Source organism: Malassezia vespertilionis, chromosome 4 (genome assembly GCF_029542925.1).
Source record: "Malassezia vespertilionis chromosome 4, complete sequence".
NCBI lineage: Eukaryota > Fungi > Basidiomycota > Malasseziomycetes > Malasseziales > Malasseziaceae > Malassezia > Malassezia vespertilionis.
In genome coordinates this window covers 33957-57055 of record NC_079250.1, presented here as the reverse complement: position 1 = coordinate 57055, position 23099 = coordinate 33957, and the positions used below count along the sequence as shown (strand labels likewise).

Sequence of the window (23099 nt, the reverse complement as noted above, 5' to 3'; positions counted from 1 at the left end):
CGCGCAACCATGACCGAGGTTCCTGTCTCGTTCGAGTACCTCTCGTGCGCGACGAACCGTACATCCCATATTGCAGATTGCATTGAGCTAGCACACGATGACCATTTCGTGGCTGCATACGTATTCGGCGTTCATAAAGCGTTTGCAGTTCAGCTGGACCCCACGAGCGCGCGCTCTTTGCGCGGTATACGCCAGCCGCAGTGTCCCCAGCCTGTACACTTGCAGCCAACAGGGTTCACCAGTACGGTGCATGTGCTCAAAGCGATTCCGTTTGCACGCACGAACCCCGCACTGCTCCTGGGCTCATACAATGGTGGCACGGAAATCTGGCGGCCTGTGTGGAAAGATGAGCGCCTTTGCTGGGAATGCAGCGTCTCTTTGCAGTCCGCCGAGAAAAGCTCGATCACTGCACTGGGTGTGCTACGTAATCCCGCTTGCGTAGCCCGCAATGTGCCGCTATTTGCGACTGGCAGCACAGATGGCACGGTACAAGTCTACGAGGCACGCGCCGACGGCGCTGAAGCGCAGCATGTACAGGAAATTTCGCTAGGCTCCAAGTATCCATTGGATATTGCATTTGTGCATATGCCAGGGCCCCTCGATGCGCCACCGACAACGCTCATGGCGATCGCACTCACCGATAAACAAGTACATTTGTACGCACGCGAACCTCGCGGTGCATTTCGCCTGCGTTTGCAGCTCGATGGGCACGAAGACTGGGTGCGTGCGCTGGATTTCACAACAGCGCCGGATCTGCGCACTGCAGACTCACTCAACGTGTATCTCGCATCTGCCTCACAGGACCAAAACGTGCGACTGTGGAGAATGTCGATGGACGCGGCGCGCGCTCAAACGCAGGCGCCTGTGCGGGACACGTTTGAAGCGATGGCGAATGAACTGGTCCCAAACGACCAAGGGATCAATACCAAGAAGGAATGGATCACGTTTGACAATGCACCGCGCTGGGCCGTATCGCTGGATGCATTGTTGTTGGGGCACGAAGCTTGGGTAACGGGCATTCGCTGGCATCCCACACCAAGTCCTGCATCCCAACGCGCGGCGCTCCTCTCCTCGTCCATGGACAATAGCATGATTATTTGGTCGCCGCAGGCGCTGCAAAGCTCTGCATGGCCGATGCTTGCGTCGAGCGAGGCGGAAAAAGAGCTTTGGCTGCCCGTGCACCGATTCGGCGACGTAGGCAGCTTGAGTGGTGGATTTCTCGGAGCGCTTTGGCAGCCTGTGCATGAGGATGCGCCGAGCACTGCAGTGTGCACGTACGATCGCCAAGGCGCTGCGCATATTTGGCACCATACCGACCAGGGCCCATGGAAACCGATAGCATCCATGAGTGGCCACGCAGGACCGGCGAGTGGCCTGGCTTGGGAGCCGTGTGGCGACTACTTTTTGACCACGGGCGCAGACAGAACTACGCGGCTCCATGGCACGTTTGTTGAGCACAGCGTCGATGGTATACCCCCGCGCTCCTGGCACGAATTAGCGCGGCCGCAAACGCACGGATACGACTTGCATGCTGTAGCATGGCTCGATCGTCTCTCGTTTGTGAGCGCGGCCGATGAAAAGGTGCTGCGTGTGTTTGGCGCGCCGCGCTCGTTTATTGAGAATGCAATCTCTTTGCGCACTATCCAGACCCACACAAAGCACATGGATGTGGTCATGGTCGAGCTCAAAGAGCGCGATGCGTGGCGCCAGGGCGATGCGCTGCTGCCGGCGATTCGATGCGCGATGCAGGCGCGGCGGCCGGCCATGAGCATCCTTGTCTCGAGTGCGATGCTGTCTGGTTTTGCAAGCAATAAAGCGCCTGCGTGCTCCTTGGGAGAGGTTGAGACGTTCCTCAATAAAGTGTACACACTCGCATGGAGCGAAGCAAGCGCAGCGAGCATTCCAATAACAGACATGAACGTGTACCTTGTTCCAGGCCACACCACGAGTCCCGAAAACAATGCGGCGCTGCGTTCTTGGGCATCGACGCGCGCATCGATGGTGCAAGGCATCTACACCGTGGACAATGATGCGTTCCGTGTTCCAGCCGCATCTGTTGCACTTGTATCCTCCGTGCCAGCGACTGCCGTCGCGGCTGGCAGCATGACGCTCTCCCAAGTCACGACATCGCACGAATTTCCACGCGAGGCAACGGTTGCGCTTGGCGGCACGTTTGACCACATCCATATTGGGCATAAACTACTGCTCAGCATTTCGGCACTGTGCACGACGACGCGCCTCATAGTCGGTGTCACCGCTACAGAGCTCCTTGCTTCCAAGAAGCACCGAGCGTACGTGGAGCCCATCGCGAAGCGGCTTGCTTCAGTGCGCCATTTCCTGCGTGAATTCACCTCGACATTGCGTCCCTTGGCGCTGGATGTGGTGCCTATTGCAGACGTGTGCGGTCCTGCAGGCACCGATCCTCTTCTTGACTTGCTGGTCGTGACGCAGGAGACGGCCAAAGGCGCCGACACAATAGCCAAGGTACGCGAGGAAAACAATATCAAGGCTGTGCAGGTGCACATCGTTACCTTGGTCGACTCTGGCGCGCTTGAAAAGGTAGGCAGCACTGCGATCCGCGAGATGCTTGCATCGTCGCAGGTCGAGCCTGGCACGGAGTACACGCTGGATGTACAACTTGCCAAGGCGCGCGAAACGGGTCCAGCTGCCGCTGGTGTGCCGCCCCTTGGCCTCTCGAACCGCGCCGTGGCCGAGGACGGCGAAGAATCTGCTTTTTTTGTCCAGCCACCGACGCCTGAACAGCTTCAAGGGCACACACTCTGGCCAGAGCTCGAGAAGCTGTACGGCCATGGGTACGAGGTGCTCAGCGTCGACGTCGATCTTGGCGCGCACCTTGTCGCAAGTACGTGCAAAGCAACGTCTGCCGAGCATGCGGTCGTGCGCTTGTTTGATGCCGAGCAGCGCTGGAAGCCGCTACAGCCGCCTTTGGACGGGCATACACTTTCCATCACACAAACGCGCTTCAGCTCCGACGGGCAATACATACTGACTGCTAGTCGCGATCGCTCCTGGCGCCTGTATCGACGCGAGGACCGCACTACCTACACTCCGTACACTGGCGAGCGAACACACGCGCGAATTGTGTGGGATTGTGCATGGGCATGGGATGCAGTGCACACGTTTGCCACGGCATCTCGCGATAAGACGGTAAAGGTGTGGCGCGTACTGGACGATGAAAAAGCGCGCCACGAACTTGTCACGACTATTGCTGTCAACGACGCTGTGCTAAGCGTTGCTTTTGGGCCGCACAACATGCTGGCCATGGGCTTGGAGCGCGGCGATGTACTGATCTACCGCGCAAATGCTGACCAGAGCGCATGGACGCCGTATATCGCACTTTTGCGGCACCACACTGGCGCTGTGCATCGCCTCGGATTCCGGCCATACGGCGCATGGGTCGATGCATACAATGCAGTCCCACTGGAGCTGCTCTCTGTTGGCGACGACGGATGTGCGCGCCTGGTAGCATTTCCTCTATAAATGGCTACGACTAGCGGCCGTATCTAGTGTTAGCTGCACAACATCACATACTTTTGCAGCTCCCACTCGCGGTTATCCAGCGGGCACACCTGCCGAGTCTTGAGCCAGCGCGATATACAATGGAAGTGGAAGGCATGCTGCGGTGAGTTGACTTTCTACGTACGTTACATTGGCCCCATGCAACAGTACATTCATCGATCGTTGCCGAGCCCTGGTTCGCCTGGCACTCAATACACAGCTCCATAATATGATTGCGACAAATAGCACACTGCAAGGTCAGTGCGGCACAACAACGACCTACATTGTCCACCTGGATGTCCCAGCTCCACAGGCACACACTATTCCACTGCATGTCAGCAGCGTAAACCACTCACTTTCTTCACTTGAAACCGCGGCGTCTCCTTCTCTTCGCCCGCTGTTAAAGAGAGATCCTCGTCCATCGCGCCCTCCGCCGCCATGGTCGTCGCTCGATTGGCCGCGTCGCGCCGCCACCCGTGTGGAGATTATGTGGAGGCTACGTCGTGGTCGGCTTTTCCTCCGCCATGAGCGACCCAATGCGTTCCAGCGCGTCTGGTGCAGATACGCTTTCGCTGCGGGAGCGATCTCGTCAGGAATACCTTGCAAAGCGCTCGCAACAGCAAGTCGAGCTTTTGCGAAGCGAGATTAGGGATGAAGAGGCGTTCTTTCGCGGTGTAAAGCTGACGCGCCGCGAGAAGCGTGAATTGGACCACAAAAAAGAACTCTTGCGCATTGCAGAAGAGCATGCAGCGCTGGATGAGCGCCAGGATGAGTATGCGCTTCCGGAAGACTACATAACCGAGCAGGGCCGTATGGACAGGAAACGCAAGCACGCTACGCTGCACGAGCGGCGATACGACGACGAGAGACAACGTCGCGAACGGAGGCGCGACCTTGAGCGGGTGCCCGAGGGTGATTCATTTGAGCGTGAGCAGATGGAGCGGTCGATGCTGCTGCTCGATGTGGCACCGCGCGTCGGCGATGCACAGCAGGATGACTTCGATTTTGTGTTTGACGAGTCGCAGACGATCCAGTTCATCGTTGACCAGCAAAAAGAAGGCGGTTTGAACCAGGTTACGTCTGAAAAAGAGCTCGCACTTCAAAGAGAGCTGCAAGAAGCCGAAAACCGCGCGACGACCATTGAAGAGACGCGCAAAAGCCTGCCCGTGTATGCCTTGCGCGAAGAACTCCTGCAAGCAATCGCCGAGTTTCAAGTGCTCATTGTTGTCGGCGAGACGGGCTCGGGCAAGACGACGCAGCTTCCCCAGTTCCTCTACGAGTCAGGATACACCAAGGATGGCAAAATGGTGGCGTGCACGCAGCCGCGGCGAGTTGCTGCAATGAGTGTCGCTGCGCGAGTTGCCGAAGAAATGGGCGTGCGTCTTGGCGCAGAGTGTGGGTACAGTATCCGATTTGAAGAATGCACCTCGGACAAAACCATGCTCAAGTACATGACGGATGGCATGCTGCTCCGCGAGTTTCTCACGAATCCTGACCTCGGCAGTTATTCGGCGATCATGATCGACGAAGCGCACGAGCGCACGCTAAGCACCGACATTCTGTTCGGCCTAGTCAAGGACATTGCGCGCTTTCGTCCCGACCTAAAACTGATTATTTCCAGCGCGACACTCGACGCTGAAAAGTTTAGCGAATTCTTTGACGACGCGCCTATCTTTTTCGTCCCGGGACGGCGGTTCCCGGTCGACATACATTATACCCCCCACCCCGAGGCGAATTATTTGCATGCTGCTATCACCACCGTGTTTCAAATTCACACCACCCAGCCAAAAGGCGATGTCCTTGTTTTTTTCACGGGCCAGGACGAGATTGAGGCCGCGGCGGAGAGCTTGCAGCAAACTGCGCAGGCCCTCGGCGGCAAAATTCCAGAGCTGCTCATCTGCCCTATTTACGCAAATCTTCCAAGCGACATGCAGGCAAAGATCTTTGAGCCTACGCCAGAAGGTGCGCGCAAAGTCGTGCTCGCGACCAACATCGCCGAAACCTCGATCACGATCGACGGGGTTGCGTTTGTGATTGACCCTGGATTTGTCAAGCAGAACTCGTACAACCCGCGCTCTGGCATGGCTGCACTCACCGTCGTGCCTTGCTCTCGCGCCTCTGCAAACCAACGTGCGGGGCGTGCAGGCCGCGTTGGACCCGGCAAGTGTTTCCGTCTTTTTACAAAGTGGGCGTACAACAACGAAATGGAGGAGAATACTGTGCCAGAGATCCAGCGGACAAACTTGGCGAATGTAGTGCTCTTGCTCAAGTCGGTCGGGATCCACGACCTGCTCAACTTTGACTTTTTGGACCCGCCGCCGACGGATACCCTGATCCGGTCCTTGGAGCTCTTGTATGCGCTGGGCGCGCTCAACGACCGCGGCGAGCTTACCAAGCTTGGGCGGCGCATGGCCGAGTTTCCCGTGGACCCAATGATGAGCAAAGCCATTCTCACATCGGAGGACCATCACTGCACGGAAGAAGTATTGTCGATCGTCTCCATGCTCGCCGAAAGCGGCTCCTTGTTTTTCCGCCCCCGCGACAAGAAAATGCACGCGGACCGCCAGCGACAAACGTTTATACGCCCGGGAGGCGACCATTTCACACTGCTCAACATCTGGGAGCAATGGGTAGAGAGTGGGTACAGCACCGCGTTTTGTCTCGAAAACTTTCTGCAGCCGAAAGCGCTTGCGCGCGTTCGCGACGTGCGTGACCAGCTGGCACATCTCTGCGAGCGCGTCGAACTCGTCCCTGCGTCCAGCGCCGCCAATCCCGATATCTCTGGCATCCAAAAATCCTTGCTGGCGGGCTATTTTATGAATTCTGCGCGCCTCCAAAAAGGAGGCGAGACGTACCGCAGCATCAAGCAGAACCACTCGGTGTATATTCACCCCTCGTCCGGACTTTATAAACACGTACCGCAGCCTCGATTTCTGTGCTACTATGAGCTCGTGGAAACCTCGAAAAACTTTATGCGGCAAGTGATGGAAATTCAGCCCGCGTGGCTGCTCGAGGTCGCAAAGCACTACTTTCACCGCGACGATGTCCAGGATCATTCCAAGCAGCAGCGCATGCACCGCAACGTAGGTGCCGCTCCATCGTATACAAATGATAGCCAAGGCGCTCGCGCGTAGTATTTCTACATAGTCGCATCCGAGAGCTCGCTCAACGACGAGTCGCTATGTTCCACGGTCTGTTTGCTCGCGCGTTGCTTTGTGCTTTGCTTTTGCGCGCGCAACGAACATGGCGGCGGCCGGGGTCGATTGTTGCGACGCGCACCAGGGGGAAGAAGCCAGCCCGTGTTAAAGTACTTGAACGAGTCTTTGTGGTCCAGGTTGCTCAGCACGCGCGGTTCTGTTGCCACCGGCTCGGGTTCGAGCTTGCGCGACTGCCGCTGGCTTCGTCGGCTTGGCGCGTGCACGGCCTTTTCGCGAGTGCGCTTGAGTGTCTGCACGCGCGGAGCAGCGTCTGGCGAAAGCGGTGGCGTGCCCGCTTGTTCCGCGTAGCTCTGCGCCAAGAAGGCATCCATGACGCTTGCACCTGCGTCGGGTATAAAAGCTGCATTCTCTGGCGGTGCCTCCAACATGCGCAGGACTGCTTCTGGTGGCTCCATTCCCGGCGCATCGTGTAATACGCGCATGTTTGCGTCGAGCTCCTGGAATACAGCCGAAATGTGTTTCGCCAACTTTTGTGCGGTTTTGTAAATCTGCGAGTCGGGTCGGTTGTACTGCATTGCATTGTCACACAAGAGCTGTACATCAGCCTGCATGTCGCGGGGATGGCGGTAGGCAAACGCATCAATACGCGCACGAATGCACGTCCATGTCATAGGCTGCTGAATCACCTCGTAGTAGTCTGGCGCGATATCGACCGAGACTGGCTCGAGAAACCAATTCGCACGGTCCATGCTGAGGTAAGTAGCGCAGGCAACGCACGATGCTAGCTTTTGGAGCGCGGTATGGTAGTGTGTCCCCACGCAAAAGACGGCGCGATCCAGCACATGGGCGTGGAAAATGCGAAGGATGCGAAGCTTTTCCTTTTCGCGCTTTCGCACGAGCTCGGCAAGGAGCCGCACTTTTTCCAAATCCTCGCGCAAGCGGTATACATACTGCGGTCAGATATATGTGTACATACTTGGAGCTTGGCCAGTCGCAGTGCATTCGTCCGCTCTTCGACAAAGTTGCCAACAGTCCATGGCTGTATAAGATAGGCAAGCGCGACGTACCTCAATATGCAGGCGTTTCAGCAGCGGCGCACCGCGCATTTCCTGTCGTTTCAAACTCCAGTAACGCACGATCTGCGCCACGGCTTGCGGCTTGCGCCGTATGTTGATCCGCGCAATGTACTCCAATACGCGGTGCACAATGTAGTTGGGTACAGGGAGGGGGCCAGACGAGTATAATTTATTGTACGCGCGCGCACTTTTCGAGGCGATGGATTCGTACGGCGTTGTGGCGTACTTCTTGGGTAGCAGGAGCTCGCTGGTGGACACGTCCGAGTCGCTCCACTCACCATCCTCCGTTTGCCCCCGCACACGCGCAAGCAATGCTTGTTTCTGTGCAGGTGAGAGGTGATGATGGCAGTATGCGCCAAGCGGCTGCGACCCAGCGCCGTCCTGTTCACCGCTTGGCTGGTCTGCCTCCTCGTCGGTGCGGTGGCGCCGCGCCTGTGTGAGCAGCCCAGCTCGCCGTGCGCACACCACGTGAAAAGCCGTGAAACAGGATCTGTGCTCGCATTGAATGCACGCCCCGCTCTTGCTATTGCACAGGTAGCACCGCAGCCGCCAGCGTGCTTTCGGGATATCTTCGACTCCGTCAATGGGCTCCATATACACAGGATTCGCGACGCCCGTCTCGGGGATCCACAATGCACACAACAGATGCGCCCAAGCGCCCCGTGTCGTCTGCTTGAATGCGCCGCCCTCGTTTGGGCACAAGGTGCACGATACGGGGCGGTCGGGTGATACTGTGCACTTCCTGCACAGCCACTGGCCCTCGGGTATGTATGGGATGCCGTAGCAGTCCTGGTGCACGGCCAAGTTGCACCCATCGCAAAACACAATCGCATTCATGTTCTCGCACTCGTTATCGTCGCAAATCGCGCACAAAGACTCTTCAGGAAACGTATTTTCCTCCTGTGCCTCGCCAATGGAAAAGCGCGACGGGATGCGTTTGACCAGGGCAAACCACTCTTTCTCGAGTCGGTCCATAATAATCTCAAACGACTCGAAACTCACAGCGTCGAGCTGTTCTTTCTTGCGCGTCTCGTTCATCTCGGCCAGCCATGCTTGGTCCTGCTCGTCCATGTCATATTCTACCTGCTTATCAAATTCGCCTTCTGTCGGCTCGATATACCGCGCAAGATGCGGCGGCAACGGCCGGTCGCCGCCATCGTGGTAGCCGTACTGCGCCATTTGCTGCTCGCCCACGTGCGCCAGCTGACCGGCATGATCCACCGCCTCATCGCTGGTTTTGCGAAAAGAGGGGATCAATTTCGCAGCGCCGCTCGATGCCGACGCAACCGTCTTTGGACTGTGCGGCATCGTCGGCAAGAAGAATTTGCGCGCGCAGAGACGCACGCGTCGCCTCACTTTGCAGACGCGTCAAACCTCCACATGCACGTGCCGCTGAGGGGGCAATTTGCACGCCGCGGCGTCTGTCGCGTCGCGAGCATGGCGGAAGGAACGCGGCGTAGCAGTCGGCGCTCTTCCGAGTACGCCTCACCTGGGCGCGAGCGCTCGAGTCGGAGAGCTGCACAAGGCGCGTTTTATACCCAATATTTTGCGGAAGGTGAGCTCAGCCAGGTACGTTTCTGCTGCGCTACTCACAACAGGACGACGACCCCGAAGAGGTGGTCGCAAAAGACGACACGGACGATGAGATGTACGATGCGCCGTCGGATACAGAACAGTATACATGCAGCGGACGACAGACGGTGAGATATGTCGAGTCCGAGGAGAAGGGCGATTCGGAAGAGGATGTGATTCAAAGAACACGATCCTCGTGCCGCGTAAGTAAAAGCGTGCGTGAATTTGTCGCGTCCGACGACGAGGAAGAAGAGAACGGAAATGCAGACTATGCCGATACAGTGCGTGCGCGCCGCGCCTCGGAGCGTCTCCAGCGCCGCGAGAACCTGTACAACCTCGCGGTGTCGCGCTCGGCGCGCCGCAGAAACAATGCAGCAATGCACCGTGCCAGCTCGCGCTTGGCAAGCAGCCGCGCAGTAAGAACCGATCCCGACCATTCTTCCGACGAAACAGTGTCGTCTGCCGAGAGTGATCGGGAGCGCCACCCCGCCGCGCGCTCGTACAGTTTTCGCGCGCGAAAAAAGGTGAACTACTCGCTTCTTCAGCCGCCGCCAGAGCCTCCCAGGGACGGGTTTGGGCGCAGGATACGCCGGGGCAGCGCGCGCGGATCCGCATCGCGGTCCTACGAGCTCGAGCCGCAAGCGAGCAATGAAAGAGACAACAACGCTTCGGCCTCCATTCCCGCCCTGCCTTACTCGAGCCTGCCGCGCAGTATGCGCGACAAAAGTGGATGGGATACACTGCCGCTGAACATGTCGGGCAAGGATTATGCTCGCGCATTTGGCGATCCGGACGATAGTTCCGACGACGAGCCCCGCACCACTGCGCTTAGCGCACCTCGCAGTACGCTCGGGGCGCCTTCTGCACTGCTTGAAAATGGGCCCACACCAGCCGCTGGCATGGGCTCCTCTGCGGATCCATTCGGCCGCGTTAAGCCGGGCGATCCGCTCGCCGATGTCGACCCACTCGGTGTGGATATGTGCATCGATTTTAAGGATGTGGGTGGCCTCGACGACCACGTCCACCAGCTCAAGGAGATGGTGAGCTTGCCGCTCTTGTACCCCGAAGTATTCCAGCGCTTTAACGTGACGCCGCCGCGTGGTGTGCTTTTCCACGGGCCGCCAGGCACCGGAAAGACGCTAGTCGCCCGTGCGCTCGCCGCAAGCTGCTCGACACAGGACCAGCCGATCAGTTTTTTCATGCGCAAAGGCGCCGACTGTCTCTCGAAGTGGGTCGGCGAGGCGGAGCGCCAGCTGCGTTTGCTCTTCGAGGAAGCAAAAAGGTCGCAACCAAGCATTATATTCTTCGACGAGATCGACGGGCTCGCGCCTGTACGGTCGAGCAAGCAGGACCAGATTCATGCGAGCATTGTCAGCACACTCCTCGCTCTTATGGACGGCATGGACGGCCGCGGCCAAGTCGTCGTCATCGGCGCGACAAACAGGCCCGACTCGGTCGATCCTGCTCTCCGCCGTCCTGGGCGCTTTGACCGCGAGTTTTACTTTCCCCTTCCCGGGAAGGCAGCGCGCCTAAGCATCCTCCAAATCCACACGCGTAAATGGCAGCCGCCGCTCCAGCAAGAACTCAAAGACGTGCTGGCGGAGGCGACTACTGGATTTGGCGGCGCGGATCTGCGCGCACTGTGCACAGAAGCCACGTTGAACGCCATCCAGCGGCGCTACCCGCAAATCTACAGCAGCACCGAGCGCCTCGAGTTGGAGCCCACCTCGATTCACGTGGACGGCAAAGACTTTATGCTGGCGCTAAAGAAAATGGTACCGTCTTCTGCACGATCGACAAGCGCGGCGCACTCGCCGCTTGCGCCGCACCTTGTGCCGCTGCTCGGCGACACCATGCACGCGGCAGTCTCCGTCTTCCAGCGCTTGCTACCGCCCAAATTGATGCGCAGTGCTCTGGAAGAGGCTATGTGGGAAGTGGACCCAGACGCTGGCGCGCCGAGCCTCGCAACCGAGACGCCCGCCGGCGCCCTCGAGCGCGAACTGCTCCAGGAATCTTTTGAGAAATCGCGCGTGTATCGCCCGCGTCTTGTCTTGCACGGCGCGGCTGGGATGGGCCAGATCCAAGTGGCGCAGGGCCTAGTGCATGCTATGGAAGGTGTGCATGTACAGACCATTACGGTCTCGACGCTGCTTGGAGACAGCACGCAAACGCCGGAATCGGCGCTTGTCACACTGTTCCAAGAAGCGCGGCGCCTCAAGCCAAGTTTGCTGTTTATCCCCGAGCTGGAAAAATGGCCACTGCTGCTTTCAAACGTGACGCGCGAATCATTCGGCGCGCTCCTGGATGCATTGAGCACGGACGATCCCATCATGCTGTTGGCCGCGTGCAATATGCCGTTCAACGAGCTGCCCGGGGAAATACGCAGGTGGTTCGGCGTGCGTCCTTTGCATCAGATTGGGCTCGATGTGCCCTCGACCGGAGCGCGGCGCGCATATCTCAAGGATATCGCCGAGCAGGCCGCGCGTTCGCCGACGGAGTTTGCCGATGCGCTGCCAAAGCGGCGCCGCGTGCTGGAGGAACTGCCGAAAGCGCCTCCCAGGCCTCCGCGCCCGCTCACACAGGCAGAGTTGCAGGAACAGGTCGAGCACGATGCGCGCCTTTTAGAGCATCTCAAGTACCGTCTGGGGCCAGTGCTCGGCGAGCTGCGCAAAAAGTTTAAGAAATTTACGCGCGATGTATGGGACGAGTATAATTTGCGCGATCTCATGGAACAGTTTGACTGGAAGCGCGACAAGGGCAAGATTACCATCACGCTACGCTACGACAAGGATGGATACCACTCGGGGTATGCGTCCGAAGAAGAAAGGGCACCTGTGCCTGCGCCTGGCCAGCTTGTCCCGAACGAGCGCGAGAATGCTTCGCCCCAAGGAGACTCGCCTTATATTTTGCGCGATTTCACTATTTATACCATGACGCTCGAAAAGATGCAAAAGCGTCTCTATTACAATGGCTACCTTACGTGCGAGAGCTTTATTGAGGACATTAACAAGATCGTCGCCAACGCCGAAGAGGCGCGCGAAGTAGACGCCGATCGCGTTTTCCGCGCGCGACAAATGCAAAACTTGTCGACCATTTTGCTGGACCAGTACGTCGATCCTGCTTTTCGCGCTGCCTGTGCGCAAATGGCAGTTCGATACCGTGCGCGCGAAGAGGAAGCCAAACGCGTTGGGGATCTGCAAAAGGCGACTGAAGAAGCAAGCAGACTGAGCGGATCGCGACATAGCGCTCGTGTGCTGGGCCAAGCGCCGGAGCCGAGCGAGTTGGTGGATGTGTCGACGATTGAGCGCTCGCACAAACGAGTCCGATCTTCTTCCCAAGGCGCCGCGCAGCCTGCAGAAGAAGAGAGCGCTGAAAATAAGCGCGTGCGCACCACCCACCCCGATACGCCTGAAAGCGACGCGCAGCCGCAGCCAGCTTTGGACACGGACCACGCGGCGCCCCCGGCAATGCCCAGGGCCGAAAAGGTGCTCGACAAAGCGGCGCAGGAGAAGCTCGTCGAGTCTCTAATGCTTAGAACTGCTGGATTTTCTGTGGAAGGTCTTGAACAGACCCGCGCTATATGCTACGAACTTATTTTGGCGTACCGCGCCGCATGGGACCGCACCGCGCTGCTCGCCGACATCGAGCAAGCCGTGCAGGAACTGAGCCGTGCGGTGCCAGACGAAGACCACGTGGTGTATACTTCCCCGCTCCGTTGATCGGGGAAGTATGGCCGAAGCTCGTAGAAAGCGCGCGAGTTCCTACCCGCGTGGACTGAAATAGACTGACTGTAGCGACAACGCTGTGTCTCTCCGTGCTATATCATGGGCAAAGACTATTACAAGATTTTGGGTGTTGCAAAGGGTGCTGATGAGGATGAAATCAAGAAAGGTACGTTGCTACGCGAGGTGTGAGCTCACACGCAGCATACAAAAAAGCGGCGCTAAAATGGCACCCGGATCGCAACAAGGATGACGAGGCGGGCGCGAAGAAGAAGTTCCAAGAGGTCGGCGAGGCTTTTGAAGTCCTGTCTGACAAGAACAAGCGCACAATCTATGACCAATACGGCGAAGACGGCCTCAAAGGCGGCATGCCAGAGAGCGCCGCCGGTGGTGCCGGTGGTGCCGGCGGCTTTGGAGGTATGGGCGGCGGCTTTCCCGGCGCTGGTGGCGGTCATTCTTTCCGTTTCAGCTCTGGTGGCGGCAATCCGTTTGGTGGCGGCGCTAGTGGATTTTCCCCGTCCGACCCTAACGATATTTTCGCACACATTTTCGGCGGCGCCAGTCCATTCGGCATGGGCGGCGCCGGCGGCCGCTCTAGCGGAATGCCAGGTATGGGCGGCATGGGCGGCATGGGCGGCATGGGCGGCGGCATGGGTGGTGACGACTTTCCTGGTGGCTTTGCCTCGTTTGGCGGCGGCGGCGGCGGCCGCAGCGCCGAGGCCGAGCCCAAGCCTAAAGACTGGGAGACTCCGCTCATGCTTACCCTGGAAGAGCTCTGCAAGGGCACCACGAAAAAGCTCAAGATTAGTCGCCATCTTGCGAATGGCAGCACTGAGCAAAAGGTGCTTACTATTGAAGTGAAGCGGGGTTGGAAAAAAGGCACAAAGGTTCGCTTCAACGCTGCAGGCAACGAAGTAAGCCCCGGCAATTTCCAGGACCTCGTGTTTGTCGTTGACGAGCGTCCTGACTCTCGTTTCAGGCGCAATGGCGATGATCTGTACATGGTGCAGCCGCTCCGCTTGGTAGATGCATTGGATCCTTCCGCCGCTGGCACGCCTGCCTCACGACGCAAGATCACAACGCTCGATGGCCGCACAATCGAAATTCCTTTGCCCACACCTGCAGCAGGCAAAACGACCATCACGCCCGGCCGCACAACGCGCCTGGCCAATGAGGGTATGCCCATTTCGAAAGTCAAGGGCACCAGAAAGGGCGACCTGGTCATCGAGTGGAATGTCGAGTTTCCCGACAAACTCTCCGAGACTCAGCGCAAGGAAGTGCGTACGACACTTGCTTAATGATACCGCCAGCCGGCAATCACGATTCTGTATCATATTTTCGTAGTAATATAAGCTGGTATTGCTGTCGCAAAGATCTACTCTACATGGGTCGCCTAGATCAACAAGCGCTCGATGGCAAGCTTGATTGTATGGATCTGGCTCTGCAGTTCGCGCGCCTCGTTCGTGGTGACACTGCACGCAACAACCGCGCGAGAAACGCCGCATGCACGGCCAAGCGCAATCTTGGACGGAACAAAGACGTAGGGAACGTTCTGGGAGTTAGTGCTCAGCAAAAAGCAACATACCTTGTCCTCGCACAAGAGCGGCAAATGGAGCACAATCTCTATGGGCTCCACGTCTGCGGCCATGACAATAAACTCGCAAATGCCGCGGTTGAGCGTCTTGGTCGCTTCGTTCGCACCCTTCTTGAGCTGCTTGTAGTGCGACGCCTGCTGGATCAGATCAAGAATCTGGTTCGTCAATGCAGCATCAGAAAGCGGGAAAGCGCGGGGGTTTACAGCAGCGTTCGACATGGTAAGACCTCACGTCGTACGGATCACCGGTCGTCAAAGTGCAGCCCGAATTTTCGTCGCCACGGCTTTTCGTCTTTAGCACGTGACTTGTTGTGGCCCTAGCGCGCTGGCGTTTGGGCTGCGCACGAGCGGAGCATGCACGCTGGCTAGAAGTGCATAGTGTACCTATCCTCGGCATACATGGTGGGTGCCTCTAGTGCGCCGCCGTACTTGGCTTGTGATACGATTCCTGGCAACCAGCCCTATTTGCCCGTCAGCTGCGATATATTTGAGCTCGTCATACAGCAAGATGCCACATCCTTTCAGGCAGGCTACTTGGGTCTCGGCGGGCACTTTGCGTCCGTGATTGGCGACGTTGCTACAAAATTCGATGCTTCCATGTGCACGACTGGGTTTACGAAATGGTATGCTTTCCTTGCGCTCACAATCAGCACAATATGGTTGCACGTCGTGGAATGGGTGCGCTACCCATACGTACAACAAATTGAACTGTATACCGCGAATGCAGTGATTTGGCAGCGTGCAGAAGGAGATACTGGGAATGTTCCCGCTTTGCTTCCTTTTCAATTCCGACTCACCGACGATCTTCCGCAATGTATTCATACGCCAGAGAGCGGCCTGACCTACACCTTGTACGCAAGGCTACACCACCGCGCAGGCCGCGATCTGCACACCAGCACGGTCATTCATCCTACACGATACACAATACCAGGCCGCGAAGCGCTGCTTCCTTACGCAGATAACGACGTCGAAAGCAACGGCGCCGCTCGGCGGTGGAAGACGGTGGAACACGACTACCGCTACTCGCTCTACCCCGTCTTTTGGTCGACAAACGATCCCATCATCGCGCATTTCTGGCTTGAACGCTCCGTGATCCGCAAGACAGAGCGCGTCGTGCTACAGGTCCACATCCCCCCGCCGCACGAGCGCGCCGTTGTCGACGAGAGTTTGCAACTGAAGAGTGTGGAGACCGCCTTGGTCCGCGTCACACAATCGCATCCTGCAAAACAGGTCCATCCAGACGCGCGGATCCTGGCGCAGGTGCTTGCGAATCACACCAATGACCGCTCGAGTGGGAGCACGAGCGCGGATGCGAATCCCAGTGCGCCCATTGTGCACGAAACGCTTGTTGCGCATGGCGGAAAATCGTGCCGCTTCCACTCCCAACGGCCCATCCACCTGTCATTTGCTCTACGAGCCGTTCCCTACGTCGGGAGCAGTGCCGCGTTTGATCTTGCTTCGACAGAGCACGGTATTGAAGGTCACGGTACGTGCGAGACCATAACGCAGGACACAACATTGCACAGCGTGCACTTTGTCCTGATTGTACGTGTTGTTCTTCTGGATGCACACGATGTGCACCATGACATTGTCACTGGGCAGCTGATCCGCATTCTGCCCGGCCCTGCCGGCCTGGATACCGACGCTTCCGTCGCACCGGGCGAAAGGAAGCACCCTGTGCCCGGTGCATCTTCAGCGCACGGCAAAGCGGCTGTAACCAGCGACGAGATGGTCTCTTTCTTTACCGACTACCCCGAATACGACGGCTACAATGACGCTATGGAAGAGAGCGGTGGGCGCGCTACTTCCCTCACGACAGACCTCGATACCTCGACGCCGTTCCAAGAAGTCATGATGCACGATCCTTCCCACGTTCACTTTGTATCGACGCACATGGACGGGCCGCCGCCAAGCATGCACGAGCATGTGCTCGATGCGCGGCTTTGCGATGATCTTGGGGACAACCCTAGCTATGCTGCACAGCTTGCAACGGCAAACTTAGAACAGCCGCCTGGATTCGACGAGGCGAATGAGCCGCTGCAAGAGTACGGCTTGGAGATGACCCCGATGGATTACACTGCGCCGCCCGCAGAAGAGCCGCCAACTGCACTGGACGGGCACAGCAGCACAAATGCGTCAACCCTTCCTCCGCCGTATGCTGACGCATCCAACGTGCCAACGCCAGCAGCGTCGCCCACACAGGCCGATGGGCTGCCCACCTACTCGACCCAGCTTCCCCTATTTTTCCCTCCATCGTACGAAGCATGATTATTTTAGTGTACATAAAAAAAACAGCTAGTGTAATTCGCGATCTAGCAGTCGCTGCAGGGTGGAGTCTTTCCACCAGCTATTTTGTTCGTCAAGCGCGCGGTATACACTGGCCTCGCTCATTGCATACTGTGCATAGATGCGGTCTTTGGGGGGTGTTTCGTCTTTGGGAGGCACTGGCCACTCGCGGTACCAGACGTGGAGTACGCCCTTGTTGGTACCTTGCAGAATACTTGCGAGTTCTGCAGGGTCGTGCGCGTAGAGCCGAGGCACCAAGAGCTGGAATAGCGCAATTGCAATGCGGTAGAGTGCAGCACTAGAGTCTTCTAGCAGGATAATGTCCCAAAGCTGCGCTACCACATCGATATCAAGCCATGGGACAAACATGGAGCGGATCCAAAAACGCAAAAAGGTGCTCGCTCGAATGTCGTGCTTTTGCAAATTGGCATAGACCACGGGAAATTGCTCGGCAATCAGTGTATTGAATACGCGCTCAAATGCATACACTTCTTTGTAGCTGATTGTCTCCTCATTTCGCACAGGGCTGCGCTCCAGTTGATACAAGGCGCGAAGCCAGTGGAGCTTGCCGATAAGGTTGATCAAAGCGACCAGCGCCTGCTCTGCGGGCATATTTATCAAGAGCATTGCGGCAAGATTCGCGGTGCCGGGCACGTACAGCACAAAATGCTCGTTGAGCTTTTCGAGTGCCAATGTATCTGTGCCCATACGCTGCGCTGCCTCGTCTGCGCGGACAAAGAGAAAGGCGTAAAGAATATCGCGGAATTCCCAGTAGAGAGGGGCATCGGGGTGGTTAAAGAGGCGCAAGCTTGGAAGCGTGTTTGCAATATCCTCTTCCACAGCGTCGCACAAAAATGACGGCATTTGGTCGTGTTCGAGCGCATCTTTTGCGAGCGCAACTGCTTTTGCAAACAAATCATGCGGAAGCATAAGATTGTTTCCGCACGCGCGCGACCAAAGACGCGCACGCAGCGAGGGAGGAATGCCGCGCCACCAAAGCTCTCGGTAGCGTGGCTCCTGACGCGCGCGCGTCCAGCACGGAAGGATTTCCTCTTCCCATATCCTACGACGCGCCTTCTCCCCCTCTTCACGCTGCTTGTTCAGCGAGGCAGTCTCTTCGTCGCGCTTCTTCTCTGCTGCGATGGACTGCTCCATCATTGTGGTGAATTCGGCAAGGTGTTTCTTTTCTTCTTTGCGCGATTTGGGTGGGAGGTGCGGCATCCGTGTGAGGCTGGAGCCGCCCGCAGGCGTTGGCAAGGGAGGTATGGGCGGCGCGGCAGGTGCACTGGGTTCGCTCGTGTCATGCTTTGTGTCAGGTAGGGAGTCGGGCAGCGGCGTCTCACTCCTCGAATAACACGGCGATACCGGCTCGCTAAGTGTGCCCAGTGCATTCCCGTTTGATCCGTTGTGCTCGAACACCACAGGATCACGCAAACTCGACGCACGTTTTCCTTGGACCAAATCTATCCCGAAATTATTGCGCGAAACCGGCATGCGGTACTGCATGGCACGCGGTGATTGCACAACCACAAAGTCACCCTGGGCATCCGCGACCGTCATGGTAATCCCAGGATCAGTCACTGCACCATCGCTGCACTTGTGCATATTTTTCAGAGTCAAGTCGTCCATAGAAAGCGCCAACGGCTGTTTCCGTGGCGATTCGAGTCGGCTGCGATAGCGCCCCTTGACTTTTCGCTCGCGGCGCATGTACAAGCTTGCTTGCACACTAGAAGTATCGATGGAGAGCGGGTCTAGCACCATATCGTCATAGTGTGACGCGCTGAGGCTGCGCGACTGCTTTAAACATGGTGCAGGCAGGCAATCTGTCGACTTGTGCGCAGACAGATTCAGCTGCGACCTGCCTCCGCGCTTGTAGCTATGCCGCAGCAGGTCCAGATTCAGTGAGCACGGCTGGCGCTCTGGCGACTCGACTACTGCATCCAAGGCAACTTCCACAAAATCGTTCTCCTCGGACTGGGGTTCGCTCGGTGCAGCTGTCGACACCATTCTTGGCCATGGGAGACAGCGTGACGCGAAACGTTGACGCCTCCACTGCCATTGTGTTTATGTAATCGAAACGTGGGCCGCAGGGCGTGCATCGGACGTATACGAACCAAACTAGCGCGTCCGTCGCTATGTACCAAGAAGAGCTACAGCGCTATAATTAATAAGTCTTGCTGGAAAAACAGTTGAGCCGCGAAAAAAAGCCCCTCTTGGCCTGCTGCTGCGCAGGCACCGAGTGCTGCGCCTCCTCATTTGCCTTGTTAATGGTCTCGGCGCCGTTGCCGTTGGCGAGGTCCGGAAAGCCTGCAAGCGGCGATTTGTTGGTGCCTTGCTTGTAGCGCATTCCACCCTCATCCGCACGCTTGCTGGCAGCACCGGAAAAACCCTGAGCGTCTTTTTCTTCGTACTGGTTTCCCTGCTGAGCGGTGGGCTGCTCCTCTTGCTCGGCATTGCCGTCGCCTTGTGTCCACTCCTGCTGCGAGACACCCGTCTTTGCACGGTCGTCGTCCCAAGAAACAGCTGCATTGGAGTCGGTGGCACTTGCAACGGCCTCAGCAGGAGTAACTTCTCCCAAACTGGCGCCGGCGCCGGCTGCAGCGCCTTGCTCTGCATTACGCGTGTTAGAAGAAGAGATATCCTCCACAGTGTCGTAGAACTGCTCGTCACCGCTCGTCGTCGACAAAATCGAGCTTGCGTACGGCTTGGAATATGGAGCTGCAGATCTGTTTGCAGGCTGCGCTTTCTTGCGCGAGGCCATTGCAGCAGCGCCAGCTCCTCCGGCAGCAACGCCAGCAGCAGCACCACCCGCAACAGCACCTGTGGTAGCATCATTACCACGGCTAGCTGCAGAATCGGCCCCCATGTTGCCGGACTGCGATGCATCCCCTGCACGCTGGGGGCCTTTAGCAAAATTGGTGTTGTTTTGCTTCTGCTCATTGGATTGCCCTTGAGGTGCAAAGGATTGCTCGCGCTGAGCAATCCGCTTCCTCAGCGCGCTAATACCGTATTCCTCACCGACATTCTGAGTCAATACGGAGCCGTCCGATTGTTTGTACTCCCAGTGCTGCGTGAAGTCGGGCGTAAAGATACCGGCACGGTCGTACAATGTCTTGGCACGCAAAAGCGGGTAAATCTCGAGGAATCTGAGGCGCATCTTTTCGCTTTGGGCCATACGCTCTTCGTCCAGCTTGTCGCTGCATGTTAGTGTGGTGGGTATACGTACTCGCGCCCATTGCCGTCGGCCCATTTCTTTGACATTTCCTCAAATACCTTTGCCTCTTTGATGAACGAGCTCATGGCCTTCTTGCGCTTAGGGTCGTTCACAGGGAGCGACTGATTGTCGCCTTCCTTGGGTGGGATGTAGTGGGGATAGTCGGTGAGCGTACCGCCGAGGTCGGACATCAAACGGTCCTTGGGAATGTTTTTCATCTCCGCTGCCTTGTTGGTAAAGATAATCTTGCTGCGCACGACGGGATCGAGTAAGGGCGAAACGGCTTTCCAGATACCCTGGAAAATCCAAGGCGCATTAACAATGTAGAGCTTGTACAGCGTCTCAGGATAGTACGCCTCCAAAATTTGCAGAATCGTCATGAGCGCGTGCCAATCCATGTTCTTCATACCGAACCCACTTAAATCAAACACGATAATGACCTTGTCGTTCGGAAATGAAATAAACGAGCGGAAGGACTCGGCAGTAGCGATGATAAACTTGGTCATCGTGTCTTCGCCTTGAGCCTTGCCCAAGTGCTTCTTGACGCGAATGTAAATAATGGGCATTTGCTCATCGTTCATACCAGCGACAAACGCCTTCTCGCTCTCGGCCTGCGCGAGGTACTTGGAGTCGCGCTTGCTAATCCCAAGATCGCCCTCGGTGAGCAGGCCCACAACGTCCGTATCGATACGCCAGTTGAGACACTTGCACAGCATCGCAAAAGCACGGTGTACGTTCCACTAGCAGGTCAGTGATGAATTTTACACATACCTTGCGAGCTCGCAAAAACTTGAGCATCATCATGTCAGGATTATCAGGTCCACAGAGAAGCCAAAACTGGTTGTAGAACTCGTCCACGCCGTGGGTCTTGAAAAGGAGTTTGAGCGCTTGCGCCTCTTCCTGATGCGCCTTTTCCTCTTTCGCCTTTTCCTCCTTCGAAAGCGGCGGTGCGCCTTCGTCCGGCGCCTCATCAGCAATAATTTGGCCGGACTGCGCCTTCTCGGGGTTCTCCAAAACGTGGAGGTAAAGGAGCCATATCTTGGCCAGCTTGCTCTTCTGCGAGGAATCCAAGTTGCCTATGGTGATAAGTATATCTCTCTTTCCTCACGTACCGATATGACCAGGCGGGACCTTTACAACTTGCTTCGGAATTGCTTTCGACATCGTGGTAGCTACGGCGAAAAATCGCCCTCGCCCATCTTCCCCGCGCATTCGGGCTCGGCTCGGCAAATCCAATAGTTAGTAAGTAAATAATTATTGGCCCCGTGCCCGGCTTGCTTGCGTAATCGCTGCGCACGGCCAGGAGACCCCAACAAACAGCGCGGAGGGCACCGTGCAAAAAGCATGCGCTCAATGCAGGATGAGGAGTGTAATGGGCTTGTTGGTGTGCCGCAAAAGCGAACATCTGTGGTAATGGTGATGCGAACAGTGCTTTCCATTTTAGGATTTGCAGTCGTAGCCGTTTGCGCCATCCTAGTCATGTATCTTACTTATCCGCTCATGCTTGTATGGCCGGATGGTTATGCGCACATCACACGTCACATTAAGATTGCAGCTGCAGCGATGCTAGCTGGAGTTTTGGGCATTGTTTCGTCTACGAACATTATTATGACGTTTGGTGACTTGGACGGCAACCTGGTCGACGCCGAACAGTTTGCTGTTCGCGATGCAAAGAACCGCGTCGCTGGCCTACTACTTCCAGACGAGGCCATCTGGATTAGCAACCACCAGATATATACAGATTGGGCATACATGTGGTTCATTGCTGCACGCGCACAAAGTGCTGCAGCGATGCACATCGTGCTCAAAAAATCGCTGCGCAAAATCCCGGGGATTGGATTTTCGATGGAGATGTTCAACTTTATTTTTTTGTCCAGAAATTGGGAGCATGATAAGGAGGTCATGGAGCGCACCATGGCTGACATCTCTTCTAACAAGGACGGGAAAACTATTTTGTTGCTATACCCAGAGGGGACGAATCGTTCCCGCACTCAGCAAGAGCGAAGCAATGCTTTTGCTGACAAAGCTGGCCTTCCGCGTCTCGACCATGTCCTCCTCCCGCGCGTCACAGGCCTTTACTGTTGCACAAAGGTTTTCGCAGAAAGGTTTAATAAAGTATACCTGGTGGATTACACCGTCGCCTACGAAGGGGTTGCGCAGGACGAGTATGCTCCTGAGAAATATACCATACGAGGCCAATTATTAAAGGGTCTCTCCCCGCCACGCGTGCATATTCACTGCGATATCGTCCCACTCTCGCAAAATTTGCCGACGCTCACAAGCGCACGCACTGACATGCCGCCGCTACAGCACGACTTGCCGAACAGCCCAGACGATGATGCAGGGAAAAAGGCGTTTGGCGAATGGCTCTACGCACGGTGGGCTAAAAAGTCGCGCCTCCTCGATACCTACTACCACACTGGTTCTTTTGGGGATGCGCGTGCGTCTATGGGTGCAGTCGAACTTTGCAGACCGAAAACGCAACACCTCGACATCCCGTTTTGCCCCGCATCTCTTGGAGAAGAACTGTGGAATTTTGCCCTGCTGCCGCTTGGGCCGTTGCTCCTCCACCTATACTGTAAACTCATTTTTGCTATTATATCGGTAATATTTGGATAGATGGTTAATTATCAAATATCGTGTATCGGGCGACCAAGCGCTAGGATGCAGATGCACTTACCCTTTCACGCACGTCCAGCGGCTGCACATCTATGCAAGACAGACGAAATACGCCGACTCGCTGCCCTTTACCTGATATTAGCTCGCTTTTTTCCGGTGCCTGCTTTTGGCTCTGCGCCTTTTGCCAAGCACACTGTGCATAGCGCGCAAAATTCTACCCTGTGTAATTGATGCAATCGATTGGCTTATGTAATAATGTCGAGGATACCCGACTCTGATTGGATATTGCCGTTTCGACCATTTTAGTCTAGTAGAGAACTCGACGCGAATGCTTATCTA

General features: G+C 56.8%; 10 protein-coding genes across 10 annotated transcripts; 6 read left to right on the top strand and 4 right to left on the bottom strand.

Moving 5' to 3' along the window:
* Positions 1-9: 9 nt before the first annotated feature.
* Positions 10-3501, top strand: ELP2 (Elongator subunit elp2; the record flags this gene model as incomplete). Its single annotated transcript, XM_056206819.1, has 1 exon — positions 10-3501. The coding sequence occupies one exon, from the start codon at positions 10-12 to the stop codon at positions 3499-3501; it is 3492 nt and encodes a 1163-aa protein (XP_056062794.1).
* Positions 3502-4043: 542 nt separating this feature from the next.
* CDC28_2 (RNA helicase) lies at positions 4044-6653 on the top strand (the record flags this gene model as incomplete). The annotated part of the gene is made up of 1 exon (XM_056206818.1): positions 4044-6653. One exon carries the CDS (start codon positions 4044-4046, stop codon positions 6651-6653), a length of 2610 nt encoding a protein of 869 aa, XP_056062793.1.
* Positions 6654-6658: 5 nt separating this feature from the next.
* MVES1_001985 (uncharacterized protein) lies at positions 6659-9061 on the bottom strand (the record flags this gene model as incomplete). The annotated part of the gene is made up of 3 exons (XM_056206817.1): positions 6659-7627; positions 7654-7716; positions 7745-9061. The coding sequence occupies 3 exons, from the start codon at positions 9059-9061 to the stop codon at positions 6659-6661; spliced, it is 2349 nt and encodes a 782-aa protein (XP_056062792.1).
* A 129-nt stretch (positions 9062-9190) lies between these two features.
* On the top strand, positions 9191-13044 carry YTA7 (TAT-binding protein-like protein 7, AAA ATPase; the record flags this gene model as incomplete). Its single annotated transcript, XM_056206816.1, has 2 exons — positions 9191-9322; positions 9352-13044. 2 exons carry the CDS (start codon positions 9191-9193, stop codon positions 13042-13044), a joined length of 3825 nt encoding a protein of 1274 aa, XP_056062791.1.
* A 105-nt stretch (positions 13045-13149) lies between these two features.
* SIS1 (Molecular chaperone (DnaJ super)) lies at positions 13150-14345 on the top strand (the record flags this gene model as incomplete). Its single annotated transcript, XM_056206815.1, has 2 exons — positions 13150-13216; positions 13252-14345. 2 exons carry the CDS (start codon positions 13150-13152, stop codon positions 14343-14345), a joined length of 1161 nt encoding a protein of 386 aa, XP_056062790.1.
* A 95-nt stretch (positions 14346-14440) lies between these two features.
* SNU13 (RNA binding protein snu13) lies at positions 14441-14860 on the bottom strand (the record flags this gene model as incomplete). Its single annotated transcript, XM_056206814.1, has 2 exons — positions 14441-14599; positions 14633-14860. The coding sequence occupies 2 exons, from the start codon at positions 14858-14860 to the stop codon at positions 14441-14443; spliced, it is 387 nt and encodes a 128-aa protein (XP_056062789.1).
* Positions 14861-15040: 180 nt separating this feature from the next.
* Positions 15041-16909, top strand: MVES1_001981 (uncharacterized protein; the record flags this gene model as incomplete). The annotated part of the gene is made up of 1 exon (XM_056206813.1): positions 15041-16909. The coding sequence occupies one exon, from the start codon at positions 15041-15043 to the stop codon at positions 16907-16909; it is 1869 nt and encodes a 622-aa protein (XP_056062788.1).
* A 27-nt stretch (positions 16910-16936) lies between these two features.
* On the bottom strand, positions 16937-18934 carry MVES1_001980 (uncharacterized protein; the record flags this gene model as incomplete). Its single annotated transcript, XM_056206812.1, has 1 exon — positions 16937-18934. One exon carries the CDS (start codon positions 18932-18934, stop codon positions 16937-16939), a length of 1998 nt encoding a protein of 665 aa, XP_056062787.1.
* A 157-nt stretch (positions 18935-19091) lies between these two features.
* On the bottom strand, positions 19092-21305 carry MVES1_001979 (uncharacterized protein; the record flags this gene model as incomplete). The annotated part of the gene is made up of 4 exons (XM_056206811.1): positions 19092-20124; positions 20154-20881; positions 20913-21217; positions 21254-21305. The coding sequence occupies 4 exons, from the start codon at positions 21303-21305 to the stop codon at positions 19092-19094; spliced, it is 2118 nt and encodes a 705-aa protein (XP_056062786.1).
* A 336-nt stretch (positions 21306-21641) lies between these two features.
* Positions 21642-22760, top strand: MVES1_001978 (uncharacterized protein; the record flags this gene model as incomplete). The annotated part of the gene is made up of 1 exon (XM_056206810.1): positions 21642-22760. The coding sequence occupies one exon, from the start codon at positions 21642-21644 to the stop codon at positions 22758-22760; it is 1119 nt and encodes a 372-aa protein (XP_056062785.1).
* Between the last annotated feature and the right edge of the window lie 339 nt (positions 22761-23099).